The sequence below is a fragment of the Odocoileus virginianus genome, chromosome 23 (genome assembly GCF_023699985.2).
Source record: "Odocoileus virginianus isolate 20LAN1187 ecotype Illinois chromosome 23, Ovbor_1.2, whole genome shotgun sequence".
In the NCBI taxonomy this organism is placed as follows: Eukaryota; Metazoa; Chordata; class Mammalia; order Artiodactyla; family Cervidae; genus Odocoileus; species Odocoileus virginianus.
This window is the reverse complement of record NC_069696.1, coordinates 43,338,799-43,353,110: the sequence shown is the minus strand read 5'-3', so window position 1 is coordinate 43,353,110 and position 14,312 is coordinate 43,338,799. Positions and strand designations below refer to the sequence as shown.

The window sequence follows — 14,312 nt, the reverse complement described above, 5'->3', positions numbered from 1 at the left end:
AAGCAAAAGATGAGGAAAAAATAGAAAGATTTGAAGGAAACACAAGTCATTAGTGTTGATTTCTGTGAGATGGAATTTGGGAAGATTTGAATTTTCTTTAGACTTTTTTTTGCAGATGCTGAATTTTCTGATAGCATGGGACTAACACTGAACATTTGGTTGCTGTGTTTATTTTTCTCAGTGCTTGGGGTGGTATGCCCTCAGTACTTAACATTATCATTAATGATCTATTCCAATAAACTAAATAGACATATGCTTTGGTTTATCCATCATAACAAGGGACATGCTCATTAGTACTGAACCATGTTGGGGGCAAGATCCCAGCTTTCAAGGAGTGTGTCTTCTGGAAGGTGAGAGGAGGCATACGTGTATCTACAGTGTAACAGGCAGCAGTAGGTTCACTAAGATATGGCTAAGCCTCCTAAACAAGGTGACATTTCAGCCCAGCCTTGAAGCAGCATTTGGATTTTATATGTAACGTTTGTCATTTTTTTTACTCTATAAGCAATGTGTTTATTGCAGAAAAGTAGGGAAATGAAGAAGATAATAACATTGTACATAGGGTAATTATCACATGTGGAACACTGTGCTAAATCCTATGTATGGAGGAATCTCATTTAAGCCCCAGTAGCCCCAAGAGATGGGTGTGATTATTTGTGCATACCAAGGCAAGGAAAGACAGAATAAAATAAATTGATGAGTGGATTCAGGGTACCTGATTGGAAAATTGACACAGGCATTAATGGAACCCAAGTTGACCTGGTGCCATAGGAAAAAAATTAATAAATGTGAAGCCTATTGTTTCCATCTCTTTTCTTCCCTGTGTATGAGCTCTTCTTGGGTTTTTACTGCCTACATTCTGAGTGGTCATCACTCAAGCAGTATCTGCATATAGGTGGAAACTAAAGGCATACAAGTGGATGAGATCACCAGGGAAACATACAGAGGAGAAGAGAAAGGGCTCTGAGAACCAGTCCCAAACAACAGAGATGGAGGCATCTTCCTAAGTCAGGGCTGGGTAGACAGGAAGCAGCATCAGGAAAAACTTTGCTGTGGTAGTACTCTTGGAGCTGAATCTTAGAGGATGAGGCTTGCCAGATTCAGAAGGAGACAAGTGTCCTTGAGCAGAGTGAGCAAAGGAAAGAACCTCTGCAAAGACGTATCAGATGCAAGCGACAGCATGTTAACTTGGAAAATCAGCAAGTGATTTCAGTGTGGTTAGAATAAAGGTATGTGTATATGTGTATGTGTGTCTTTGTATGTTCATGTGTATGCAGATATCTGTGTGGGTGTGTGAGTGCATCATGTGTCTATGTGACTGAATATGTTTTCAGGAGGCTAGGGTGATGACAGAGAGCTTAGGGGACAAAGTAGTGTTCAGATCATTGAAGACTGTGTGTCCCTGTATTCAATGGTATGTGAAAAAATACATATAGAGAAACTTTTTTTATGAGGAACTGGTTCATGTAATTGTGCAGAATGAGAAGTCTCATGATCTGACTTTTGCAAGCTTGGAGGCCCAGGAAAGCTGCTGGTATAATTCAGTCCAAGCCCAAAGATCTAGAACCAGGGGAGCAGGTGATATAAATCCCAGCCTAAGGGCTGGAGGAGATGAGATGTCCCAGCTCAGTGAGGTGGAGTTTGGGGAGTGATGAATTCTTCCTTTCTCTACCTTTTGTTTTATTCAGTCCCTTTGCAGACTCAAATGCTCAGCCACAATGGTTGAAGGACAGGGAAGCCTAGCATGCGGCAGTCCATGGGATCGCAGAGAGTTGGACACGACTGAGTGACTGAACAACCATCACCCCAGTGGGGAGAGCAGTTTACTGAGTCCATCAATTCAAATTCTGATCCCACCTGGAAACATTCTCAAAGAAAAACCCAGAACAATGTTTAATCTGGGCACCTGTGGCTCACTCAAGCCAACAGATAGAATTAATTATCACAATCTCTTTTAAAAAGTTTGGAATATTATGGAAATAGTCTGGAAACAGAGTGAGATACCTGAAGGCCAGCTAACCCATATAAACTTTATTTATCTGCAAGGCAAATGAGAGCCTTTGAATTTGCTACAAGACAGGAATGATAAGATGAGAACTGGGATTTTGGAAGATTCTTGGACTTAATGGTTTGGTGAAGAAGAGGCAGAAGAGAAGGAGACCAGGTGGTAGAATATTATAATAGTCAACAGAAAGAGGTGATGGGCATAGACGTTAGGATGGCAGCTACAGGGTAGTGGTCATTTACTAGGGTGAAGGGTCGTTTATTAGGGTGAAGGGATGAGTAATGGTGGATTTGGGCTGACAGAAATGAGAGACATCAGACAATTGACTCGGTTATCTGGGAAAATCCATAACTGAACCAGCAGTTCAAAAGCATGTCCTTCCCTCACCAATGTAAAACAAATATTTATGGATTGCCTCCTCTGTGTCAAGCCTGTGCATGGGCAATCTGTAGTTCAGTGTGAAATCTTAACCAGTAACCAGACTGCAGCAACCTAGTGTTACAAGGGCCCAGGAATCAACAGCCTCAGAAGTGGCGGAGGTGGTTGAAACACCCAAGACAGTACTGAGTGTTAAAAAGACATTAGGCCCCAAATGGAGTCCCAGATGGCACTAGTGGTTAAAAAAACAAAACAAAAACCCTGCCTTCCAATGCATGTAGATGTAAGAGACACAGGTTCAATCCCTGGGTTGGGAAGATCCCCTGGAGGAGGGCACAGCAACCCACTCCAGTATTCTTGCCTAGAGTATCCCATGAACAAAGGGCCTGGTGGGCTACCGTCCATAGGGTGGCAAAGAGTCAGGCACAACTGAAGTGACTTGGCACATGATAAGCCCCACCTGCTCTTCCAGAAATGGAATCTTAAACTAGTCAATCAGAAATCACTTGAGCAGCAGTAGTTAGGTAATCTGCCTTCTAGACACCCTGCCATCCCCGAGAGGAAAGCAACCTAGCAATAACCAACCTTCTCTTTTGCCTGGTGTAACTTCCTTGTTCCCGCTCCATTCTGTCTATGTAAGTCTTTCATTTCATACAGCTCCTCCAAGCTCCTTTCCATCTGCTGTGTGCGATTTGCCAGATTTGCAAATGGTTGAATAAAGCCAATAAGAGCTTTAAAATTTACTTAGTTGAATTTTGTTTTGTAACATGAAGGATCTGGGCTACCTTCCCTAGAAGGGCATTTTTAAGCTAGAAACTCAGAGGAAGCCAGAGCAGGAGAGTCCCCTACCCCCTGGCAGAGACAGTGGGACTGGTGATCCCCAGGTGAATAAGATTTGGTTTCTGCCATGGTGGATGGGGACAATTAACAGGACAATGCTATTGGACATAAATGCAATTAAGACATGCATATAGATCATTCTTTAGTCAAAAAAGAAAAACTCTTGAGCTGTCTGGAACTATACCAACCAGAAGGTCAAAGTGAGGTTTCCCAGGTGGCTCAGTGGTAAAGAATTTGCCTGCCAAGCAGGAGATGCAGGTTCTATCCTTGGGTTAGGAAGATCCTCTGGAGAAGGGAATGGCAACCTACTCCAGTATTCTTTTTTTTCCATTTATTTTTATTAGTTGGAGGCTAATTACTTTACATCATTACAGTAGTTTTTGTCATACATTGAAATGAATTAGCCATGGATTTACATGTATTCCCCATCCCGGTCCCCCCTCCCACCTCCCTCTCCACCCGATCCCTCTGGGTCTTCCCAGTGCACCAGGCCCGAGCACTTGTCTCATGCACCCAACCTGGGCTGGTGATGTTTCACCCTAGATAATATACATGTTTCAATGGTGTTCTCTTGAAACATCCCACCCTCGCCTTCTCCCAGAGTCCACAAGTCTGTTCTATACATCTGAGTCTCTTTTTCTCTTTTGCATATAGGGTTATCGTTAGCATCTTTCTAAATTCCATATAGTATTCTTGCCTGGAAAATCCGGTGAACAAAGGAGCCTGGCGGGCTACAGTTCATGGGGTCGCAAAGAGTCCGACAGGGCTTAGCAACTAAACCACAGCAAGACTTCTCTCCAGTCCACCCCCAGGCACTTGAAGGATGGACTCAGGGTCCTCCTGGCTACTAAAGGAATGTAGTTCACGAGCCCTGGTGGCTGTCGGTTAATGTCCAGAGACAGCCTTCCAGCCTTGTCCATTCCTTATCCCTCTGCTTGTCTGGTTTCTCATCTCCACTCTGGCAAACTGGGTCTGAAAGAGGGCAGCATTAATCGTTTTGGGGACCCGAAGGTGGGGGAGGCAGGAAAGGAAGAAAAAACGTACTTTGTGTACTAGAGAAAGAAAAAGGAAAGTGAAATCCGAAACGCATGGGCAGAAAGCGACCCCAAGCAGACGTTGTGAACCGCTGGGGGGAGCACAACTCGGTAGGTGGGTGGGTCACCTGTCCAACCTACCCTTCTCCAGGTCTGGTATCAAAGCCGAAACCTGAAGGGTAGGGACAGCAGGGATAATCATCCTGCTTTTCTAATAATCATCCGCGTTTCTAACCTCTCACTGCCCCCACCCCCCCACACACCCAACCCCGGTTCTCAGGCCCCAGCTCCCCACTTCCTGCAGCCTCGGTCCCAGGCCGGGGGCGTGTTTGAGGGGCGGGGCTGCGTGGAGCTGAGGAGTATATATATATATTTATTTAAAGCTAATTAGCATCCTCCAATCCCATTGGCTCTCCGCCGGCCCTGCTTTACATACGCCCGCCCCGCTGGCTGCCCAGGGCTTGCGGGGTTCGGCAGGGTTTGCAGCCGCCGCGGTCGCTGCTGCTCTTCAGTGCCGGGCGGGCGAACACCGAGTGAACCCCGGCCCGGGAACCGGGAACTGGGGAGCCGAGAGCCAAGAGCCAGCTGCCGGCGGAGCTGCCGCCGCGGCGGCATCTGAATAAATTTCCGTCCTACGAACACCGAGACCGGCGTCCAGCGGCTTCTGCGCCCAGCCCGGCCCAGTAGCGAGCGGATCAGACACTTTTATTTTATTTTGGAAGAAAGGGGCGAGTCCGGCGTGAGCTTCTCCCCCGGCCTGACTCGCTCCTTAGCGCGCCCCAGATCCGGCCTGGGCTCTGGAAGATGACTCCCTGGTGTGCCCTGTGGATTCCAGCGGCGACGGCTCGGGGAGGCATCCGAAAGTAGTCACACTTGGTAGCAGCGGCTGGTGGAAAAGTGAGCCGAAGCGGCGCCGACTCGGCTCTTCCCGCGCCCCGGCGCCCGCTGCTCCTCGCTGCTCCTTCCCCTCGGCTCCCCGGCGGCATGAAGTGGCGCAGCGATGGCCAGAAGAGGTAAGAAGCCGGTGGTGCGGACGCTGGAGGATCTAACGCTGGACTCGGGTTATGGTGGCGCGGCGGACTCAGTCCGCTCCTCCAACTTGTCCCTGTGCTGTTCCGACTCGCACCCGGCGTCCCCGTATGGCGGGAGCTGCTGGCCGCCTCTAACTGACTCCATGCACAGCCGGCACAACAGCTTTGACACTGTCAACACTGCCCTGGTGGAAGACTCCGAGGGGCTGGACTGTGCCGGCCAGCACTGCTCGCGGCTGCTGCCGGACCTCGACGAGGTCCCCTGGACCCTCCAGGAGCTGGAGGCGTTGCTCCTCCGCTCACGGGATCCCCGGGCAGGCCCGGTGGCCCCCGGCGGCCTGCCTAAAGACGCACTGGCCAAGCTGTCGACGCTGGTGAGCCGGGCGCTGGTACGCATCGCCAAGGAGGCACAGCGCCTGAGCCTGCGCTTCGCTAAGTGCACCAAGTATGAGATCCAGAGCGCCATGGAGATCGTGCTGTCCTGGGGCCTGGCGGCGCACTGCACGGCGGCCGCGCTGGCTGCGCTATCCCTCTATAACATGAGCAGTGCCGGTGGCGACCGCCTGGGCCGCGGCAAATCGGCGCGCTGCGGCCTCACCTTCTCTGTGGGCCGCGTGTACCGCTGGATGGTGGACAGCCGCGTGGCGCTGCGCATCCACGAGCACGCAGCCATCTACCTGACGGCCTGCATGGAGAGCCTATTCCGGGACATCTACGCGCGGGTCGTGGCCTCCGGGCTGCCCAGGAGCTGCAGCGGCCCGGGCCCGGGCTCCAGCTCCGGCCCAGGCCAAGGCTCGGGCCCCGGAGCAGCCCCCGCAGCGGATAAGGAGCGGGAGGTCCCGGGAGGGGGAGCGGCGAGCGGCGGCGCCTGCAGCGCAGCCAGCAGCGCCAGCGGGGGCAGCAGCTGTTGCGCCCCGCCGACCGTCGCTGCTGCTGCCGCCGCCGCAGCCCCACCGGCAGCCGCCTCCAACCACCACCACCACCACCACGCCCTCCACGAGGCGCCCAAGTTCACCGTGGAGACGCTGGAGTACACGGTCAACAACGATTCCGAGATCTGGGGGCTGCTGCAGCCCTACCAGCACCTCATCTGCGGGAAGAACGCCAGCGGTAAGTGGCCGCGCGGGTGCCGCCCCCTCCTATCCAACGCAGCCAACTCTCCTCGTAAGTTGGCCCTTCGGTCCCCTCCCGCGTCCTTTCGGCCGTCCGCTGCTATCTTAAACCTCTGAGGGGACCGCCGATCTGAAGACGGCCAGAAACCCCACCTAGCGCCTCCTGCTTTCGGGATGCGCTGCGCGTACTTTACGCGGCTGGTAGGGTCCCAAGCTAGAGAGCTTGCGGTTCCGCCCGCAATCCCCGGCGGAGCCGCGGCTGCCTCCTGCAGGCTGTAGGAAGAACACAGCGCCACTTTGGGGGGCGATCCTTTGAGCCTAGTATATATTTCTGCCAGAGCCCTGTGGGGTTTTTGTTTTTTGTTTTTGACCTTAAAGATGACAAATACCCGGGCGAAGGAGTTTGGCTCCCTGGAACTCGGGAGGAGACGCTTTCCTCCTTCCGCCGCCCATTTCGCTTGCTTTCCGGCGCCCTCGGGACGCCGTCGGTGAGCTGGTGAAGGAGAGGCCCCGTGGCCGTTAAGGCAGACTGAGAGCTCACTCGGCCTAGTTGGGGAATGGTGTACGTGGTGAGAGGATGGAACGGGCAATTTTTCTGGGGCAGTTTTTGAGGCCAGAGCTCACAGCTGGTGGGCGCTGCGCAATGGACAATCCCCCTGATGGACACCTCCCAGCTCTTGCCGCCGTTGTCTGTCTGGGAGCTGCGGCTGTCACCACTTGGCTTAAGGGATCCCGTCAGGATGGGAGTGGGGCGGAGTTCCCGGGAGACTGCCAGTTTAAGAGGTGGTTTCCAGCAGGTTCTGTGATTCCTTTCCGCAACCCCTATTTTGAAGGCCGGAGCTGGGTGGGTTTGAACCTGCAGTTCTGGTGGCGGAGGGGGTGGGGCCGGGGCGTTTGTTTTCGAGAGCTCGAGCTGGCGGTCCTGCCTGTCTGCGAAAGCCGGAGCTAGACACTTCAAAGCTTCAATTTTCCACAGGAAATGGTAGAAGTGTAACTGGAAACTCCAAAAGCGAAATAAAACTTTGTTACATATTCGGCGGTTTGGCTGGCGGCTGCGTGGTTGGAGCTGAAATGCAGTCTTTCTGGGCAGATTTCATTCATGTTGCTGCCTGTCAGTTTCCCCCGGGCCGAAGCAGAGATGCAGCGGGCGCGGCCCGGCCTCTGGGGGTGCCGAGTGTGTGCGTATTTGTGAGAGTCTGTGTGCGCGCCTCCGCGCGTGTTTCTGTGGGTGTGCGCAGAAGCAAGCAGCTCCAGCAGAAGCCCTTTGGAAAGTGAACCTCCAGTTGTCAGCCTGCTCACCTGGCTTTGGTCATCGTTGGGGGAGGGGAAGGAAGAAGCAAAAAGTGTGTGTGTGCGCGCGGGGGAGCGTGGGTAGTGGGGTAAGGTTGGCAACTCGTCGATGCTCATCAAGACTCCTCCCACATCTTCGCCAAAGCCCTTGCCCCTCTGCTGCCTGTAGGAGAGCGAAACCTCTAAAGGGAGGATACCTGGAAAGCTTCACATGCAGGGCCACCCCTACCTGTGAAATCCTGATGAGATGGAAACACCTGGGAGAAGGCATTGGTCTTTGTGTGTGTTTCTTCTGGAGGAGAATAAGGATTCACCTGTAAAACCCAGGAGCTTTGGACTGGATAATTTCTGTTTGAAACCCTGCCCCCACAAAAAGTACAGAGAGACTTAATTTTCTTCCCGCCCGCGTGAGCCCACCGCCCCTGTTCTTACCTCCCCGCCCCCCAACCCTTACCTGCTGTTCCGACTGGAATCTCCTCCCACTCCTGTTTCCTTTGGGAAGAAAAGGATTACCCTTTGGACTCCAGTTTGGCTTCCCTGGTGGTTCAGACGTAAAGAATCTGCCTGCAGCACAGGAGACCCGGGTTGGATCCCTGGGTAGGAAAGATCCCCTGGAGAAGGGGATGGCTTCCCATTCCAATATTCTTGCCTGGAGAATTCCGTGGACAGAGGAGCCTGCCAGGCTTCAGTGGACTACAGTCCACGGAATCACAAAGAGTGGGACAGGACTGAGCCATCTGCACTTTCACTTCACTTGGGAATCTGGGTGTCCTGCTTCACCTCTGAGTTGGCCATTCTCTTGAAGTTGTGACTGTGGGTCATAACTGACTTTGCTTCTCTGGGCCTCAGTCTCCTCTTCTATGTAATGAAGGCCTCAATCTGTAATACACTCCCAAGTCCTCTTGTAGCTCTGTCTGTCTGTGTTAGTAGCCTCTATATTTTTTCAAGTTGGTTTTACTTTTATGATCTTTAGCATCTTTTAAAGACAGTTTTTGTGTTTATCCTTTTTGGAGTAAGTATAATTTGAGGAAGGAGGAGACCACAGAGCTGGTTTGGGGCAGGGTGAGTGTGTGGTGGTTGGGGTTTGCTCTCATTGCAGCATTTCCACACCACAGAGCTTAACTCGTAAGTCTCAGGGCCCCTTCCACCATCTTGTCATATGAAACATACTGTAATTTCATTGTGATCTCTTCACCTCTTTTCCTTGGGCTTGTTAAAAATGGAAGGAAGCAGCAAGAAATGAGCAATTAATTTTTTAGGTATCTGAAACATACATTAAACATCAAATCTATTTCTTCAACTATTTTGCATGACATTCTTTCTGATCTGCAAGTTTTACTAAGGAGCCCATGCCTTACATAATCTTTCTCCCCCTTTAACTCAGTAGTGTCACTTATTCATTCCTGAAATCATTTGTTCATCAATATTATTGAATAGTTACTAAATCTAGGCATTGAGCAAGTAGCAGTACAAGCTAATAACAGCTAACATGCATTCAATACCACTCTGTATATTGACCCATTTAACCCTCAACATTCACTTGGAAAGGTACTGCTATTATCCCCATTATACAGAGGAGGAAATTGAGGCACAGGTAACATAAATGTCTTGCTCTTTAGTGACAGATGAGTTCCCTGCCTTCAGGCCATCCTTGCTGCCCTTAATTAACTATAAGCTTCCGGTACACAGCTTCTTAGATGCCTGTTGAGTTGAGCAAGCTGTTGTATAATATTGTACAGTGATATCCAGAAACTAATTGTGGAATTCTGAATTCCTTGAATCATCTTTTCAAGTCTTTCTACCTTGGTTGCCCCTTCTTACTGCCATCTCTGTACCTGTCCCCCTTTCTAATTTTCTGCACCTATGACCCAAAGAATCAGGAAATGGATCACATGGGACTTCACTCAGAAAACAAAAGATAATTGGCTCTCAGTGAGGGCTTGCTGGCTTTCAGGAATCACATGCGTGGGCTTAGGGTGTGAACTCTGTGGTGACTGTTTTACTTTTCAAAGCTGGTTTTATTCTTTCATTGACTCTCAGCTGTTTAGAGTATCTGGGGTAACAAATAAGACAACTCAGTGAGGGTTGCATTTCAGTAGGGGGTTTAGAATTTGGCTTGATTGATTTTGCTAAAGCTCAATAAAGAGCAGGCAGAAGTGCTTCACCACACCATTATCTGTGCAATCATTTACCTTAAACCCCATCAGAGCTGGCCAGTTCCCACTCATCCCCAAAGACTTGGTTCAAAAACTGTCTTTCTGGAATCTCTGTGAGGCCTTCCTTGATGCAACCCTTTTTTCCTCCCCAAACCTAGGCCTTCCACAGCCCTTTCCCCATCCAGTGGGAATCTTGACCCTGACTTTGCTCTACGCGATTCCCTGTTGCACTGTGGCACTAACAGTTGAGACTGTATCTTTGTCATCTTTGTATCTTTCTCCATATCACTCAGCACAGCACCTAACCCTCAGTAAATCCTGGGTACTATTTGTTGAATGATTATAACGAGCCCCTTACATCCTTGAGATATAAAATTTACCCATCAGCTTCTGTAAAAGTCTGTGAAATCAGGTATCCTGGATTTGAATTTCAAGGCTTACACTTTTCTAGCTGTGTGTTCTTATGTATCATACCTAATCACTCTGAGCCCCAGTTTCCTCAGCTGCAAAGTAGAGGTGATAATTATGAGGATTAAATGAAATTATTTATATAAATATTACAGTCTGGTGCATGACATATTTTAGGGGCCAAAATGGTGATGGTAGTCATATAATTCAGGCATAATGATATCTGTTATCTTTGTCTTATCCATGTGTTCAATGTGGATGGAACCAACAGGGTGCAGAATTTTATCCGAATCTTCCTGATATTCAAAGCATCAAATAAGTCAGTGTGCCCACCTCAGAGATTAACCTCATGCACATAGCCTCATTGCGAAGGTCACAAATAGATTGCTTGATCAAAGGAAAGTAGCTCATTTTATTGACTGTATTTCCTTTAAAAAAAAAAAGGCGTCATTAGAGAAGGGCACCAAGGAGCTTTCTGGGTGATAGAAATGTCCTTCTGTTGATAGGGGTGTGGGTTCAGAGGTATGTGCCTTTGTCAAAATGCATTGCATTGTAAACTTAAGATATGTGTGTTTCACTGCATTTCAAATTACACTTCAGTAAAAAGAAGACATAAAAAGACACAGGCATCCTTGGATGGAATTTTGCTTTAAATGCAGAAAGAATTTGAAGAGAAGATTGCAAGAGGCAGTGTGGTGTGATGAAAGGGAGAGGGGCTTTACACTTAGAAAGATCTAACCTCAGATTTCAGTTCTGCCACTCTTCAGCAGGTGACTTAATTTTGCTGAATTTGTTTTTCTCATCTGCAGAGTGAGGATTACAAAACCAAAAAAGACATAAAAAAGGAAGAAAACCCACACCTACCACATAAGGGTGATTAAAAGAATTAGATCAGATGTGTGAAAGCAACTGCCACATCGTAGACACTCAATAATAGTGGCTTCCTTAAAAAACAGATTATTCAGACGTGATAATAATAATAAGGGGATTTTGAATAGTCTCATTCACTTCTGGGATCCCTAATCACTTCATAAACATTAATTAACATGAGCCCTCACCTCACCACCCCTGGTTTGGTGGGTAAGTTGGTGTTCAGGTCTTTTGCTTTTCTGTTGCTCCATTGATTAAATGCTTACTCAGCTGTTTTCCTGGCCCATCCATCATCCCCCAAATCGACCCCCCCTACCCATCTTCCCTCAGATCCCCGGAGCTGGTTGAGTTATTCCATAGTTCAGGGTTGCTGTGCTGGACAAAACCATAAGAGAAGAAACCCAGCTTTTTGCGAAGAACCGCAAAAGCCATTTCAGCAGCCAGCCATGTCAGTGTCTATGCTTACAGAGCACGTTTTTAATTAACTAACTCAATGTAAATTAAAACTTGAAATTTGGGTCAGTGGAGGATTACTTGGTTTTCTATTCAGATTTACCAGTTCAGTGCTGGGGTATTTCTAAGTAGAGTGTTTCCTGAAACACACCATAAAAATAACAACAAAATAAAACAATGGGGAGCCAACCTGGAGATCTGGGTTAAGGGGTGGGGTGGCTAATAACCTGTGAATAGAAGAAAGGCCCCTAATTCTGGATCTGTGGTTATTTCTGACCTTGAGCCAGACACCAAACTTACCTATAAAATGGATCTATCTTTAACTGAGAAGTAAATATAAAATAGTAATTGACTTGGGAGTCAGACACACCCATAAGTTTCCCTATTTGTAAAATGGGTTTTGTAATAGTAATAGCTACACTTGTGCAGTGCTTATTACATGCCAAGCACTGTTCGAAGAGTGCTATATATTATAATTGTTACAGTTACATTAGCTGTTGTAAAAGACAACCTCCAAATCTTAGGAGCTTAACACAAGAAGGTCATTTCTTTCTTTTTAAAAAAAAAATTGTTTATTTTAATTGAAGGCTAATTACTTTACAATATTGTAGTGGTTTTTGCCATACATTGCCATGAATCAGCCATGGGTGTACATGTGTTCCTCATCCTGAACCCCCCTCCCACCTCCCTCCCCATCCCATCCCTCTGGGTCATCCCAGTGCACCAGCCCTGAGCACCGTCTAATGCATCGAACCTGGACTGGCGATCTGTTTCACATATGATCATATACATGTTTCAATGCTATTCTCTCAGATCATCCCACCCTCGCCTTTTCCCACAGAGTCCAAAACACTGTTCTATACATCTATGTCTCTTTTACTGTCTTGCATACAGGGTTATCGTTACCACCTTTCTAAATTCCATATATATGCATTAGTATACTGTATTGGTGTTTTTCTTTCTGACTTACTTCATTCTGTATAATAGGCTCCAGTTTCATCCACCTCATTAGAACTGATTCAAATGTATTCTTTTTAATGACTGACTAGTCATTTCTTACTCACTAAAGACTGATTGGGAGAGGAGTGTGGTGGGAGTGAACTGGAGTGTCATTTGAATACCAAGACTGATGGAGAGAGTGCTTTCTTTATGTTCAACCTGTGGCCTTTAGGGCCTTCCTTGGACATTTATCCAGCCCATAGGTAGAGGAAGGAGAACGTGAGGCATCTTAAGAATGGTGTTATGGGCTAAGCCTGAAAGGAGCCTTCATCATCATGTTTGTATATCACTGGCCAGGTATGTCATGGGCCCTCTGGCCAGCAAATATCTCCATGTTTCCTTCTTCTCAGAGCACAAAACATGGTTCCCTTCCTCTAAGGGAGGATCCTCATGTTTTATCCTGTCACTACTTTCAACTTGAAGTTCTGGATCTTTGGGTGAATTCCTGTCCTATCCATGGGGTTGAATGTGGCTCCTCATGGTTCAGGGACCTAGGATCCAAAAGAAACTCATTATCTTCCCCTCTGTGCCTGTATGCCATGTCGGAGGATAACCCATTAGGAAAAGGCCATGGTGGGAGATACACGGAAGTCACTGGCCCCTAGTAGTTATGAAGTCTGCCCAGCAGACCATGGGTGAGGCTTCCTTGCTTAAGCCCCACTTCTGCTCTCGGGGAGCAGTTTCCCGGTTCATTGTTCTTCACACTTGCGGCTCTGCCCTGTAGGAGGATTACCGTTCCTGATGCTTCTTGGCCACCCTTCAAGTGGGTCTTAGGGAATATGACCTCTTTGAGGCTCTAAATCTAGTAATCTAGTTTTTGCCTTGAACTTTAAGGGGCCCAAGGATTGTTTGGGGCTTCTCATGTGGCTTTAGTGGTAAAGAACCCATCTGTCAATGCAGGAGACATAAGAGATGCAAATTTGATCCCTGGGTCGGGAAGATCCCCTGGAGGAGGGCATGGCAACCTGCTCCAGTATTCTTGCCTAGAGAATCCCATGGACAGAGGGGCCTGGTGGGCTAACATAGAGTCCGTGGGATTGCAAAGAGTCAGACATGACTGAAGAAACTTTGCATGCACGCAAGGATTATTTTAATGCTTTAACAGTAAAAGATTTTTAAAATCCAGGCTTATAGATTTTGCCATTGCAATTCCCTCAACAGCTCAGTAGGATTTTCATCTATGACATTGAGCTTACCAGCAGCCAGTTATTTCCTAGACCTAATTCTCAAGCCTGGATTATTTCTTCCTTCACCCCAAACCTCTATTTCTCTCTCAACTTAATGAGGCCATCAGGCTTAGGTGGGAACCTTATACATTCTATCTGACATTTATTTCACTAGGTTCAGTCAGTTCAGTCGCTCAGTCATGTCAGGCTTTTTGTGACCTCATGGATTGCACCATGCCATGCCTCCCAGTCCATCACCAACTACCAGAGTTTACTCAAACTCACATCAAGTCGGTGATGCCATCCAACCATCTCATCTTCTGTTGTCCCCTCCTCCTCCCTCCTCCTTACTCCCAGAATCAGGGTCTTTTCAAATGAGTCAGCTCTTCACATCAGGTGGCCAAAGTATTGGAGTTTCAGCCTCAGCATCAGTCCTCCCAGTGAATATTCAGGACTGATTTCCTTTAGGATTAACTGGTTGGATCTCCTTGCAGTCCAAGGGACTCTCAAGAGTCTTCTCCAACACCACAGTTCAAAAGCATCAATTCTTCAGTGCTCAGCTTTCTTTAT

The 14,312-nt window shown here is 48.2% G+C and overlaps 1 protein-coding gene across 5 annotated transcripts in view; it reads left to right on the top strand.

The window, feature by feature from the left end:
• Positions 1 to 14,312, top strand: part of ABTB3 (ankyrin repeat and BTB domain containing 3) — a 473,097-nt gene that overhangs the window by 149,273 nt on the left and 309,512 nt on the right. For 2 of the 5 annotated variants that reach the window (XM_070453997.1, XM_070453998.1), the window contains exon 1: positions 4,544 to 6,398. The exons of 2 other annotated variants lie outside the window; for them this stretch is intronic. In XM_070453997.1, coding sequence (XP_070310098.1) covers positions 5,258 to 6,398 — 1,141 coding nt within the window. In that variant the 5' untranslated portion in view covers positions 4,544 to 5,257. Of the gene's footprint in view, positions 1 to 4,543; positions 6,399 to 14,312 lie in introns of those variants that run through there. One more of the 5 variants, XM_070453995.1, reaches the window with a different exon arrangement.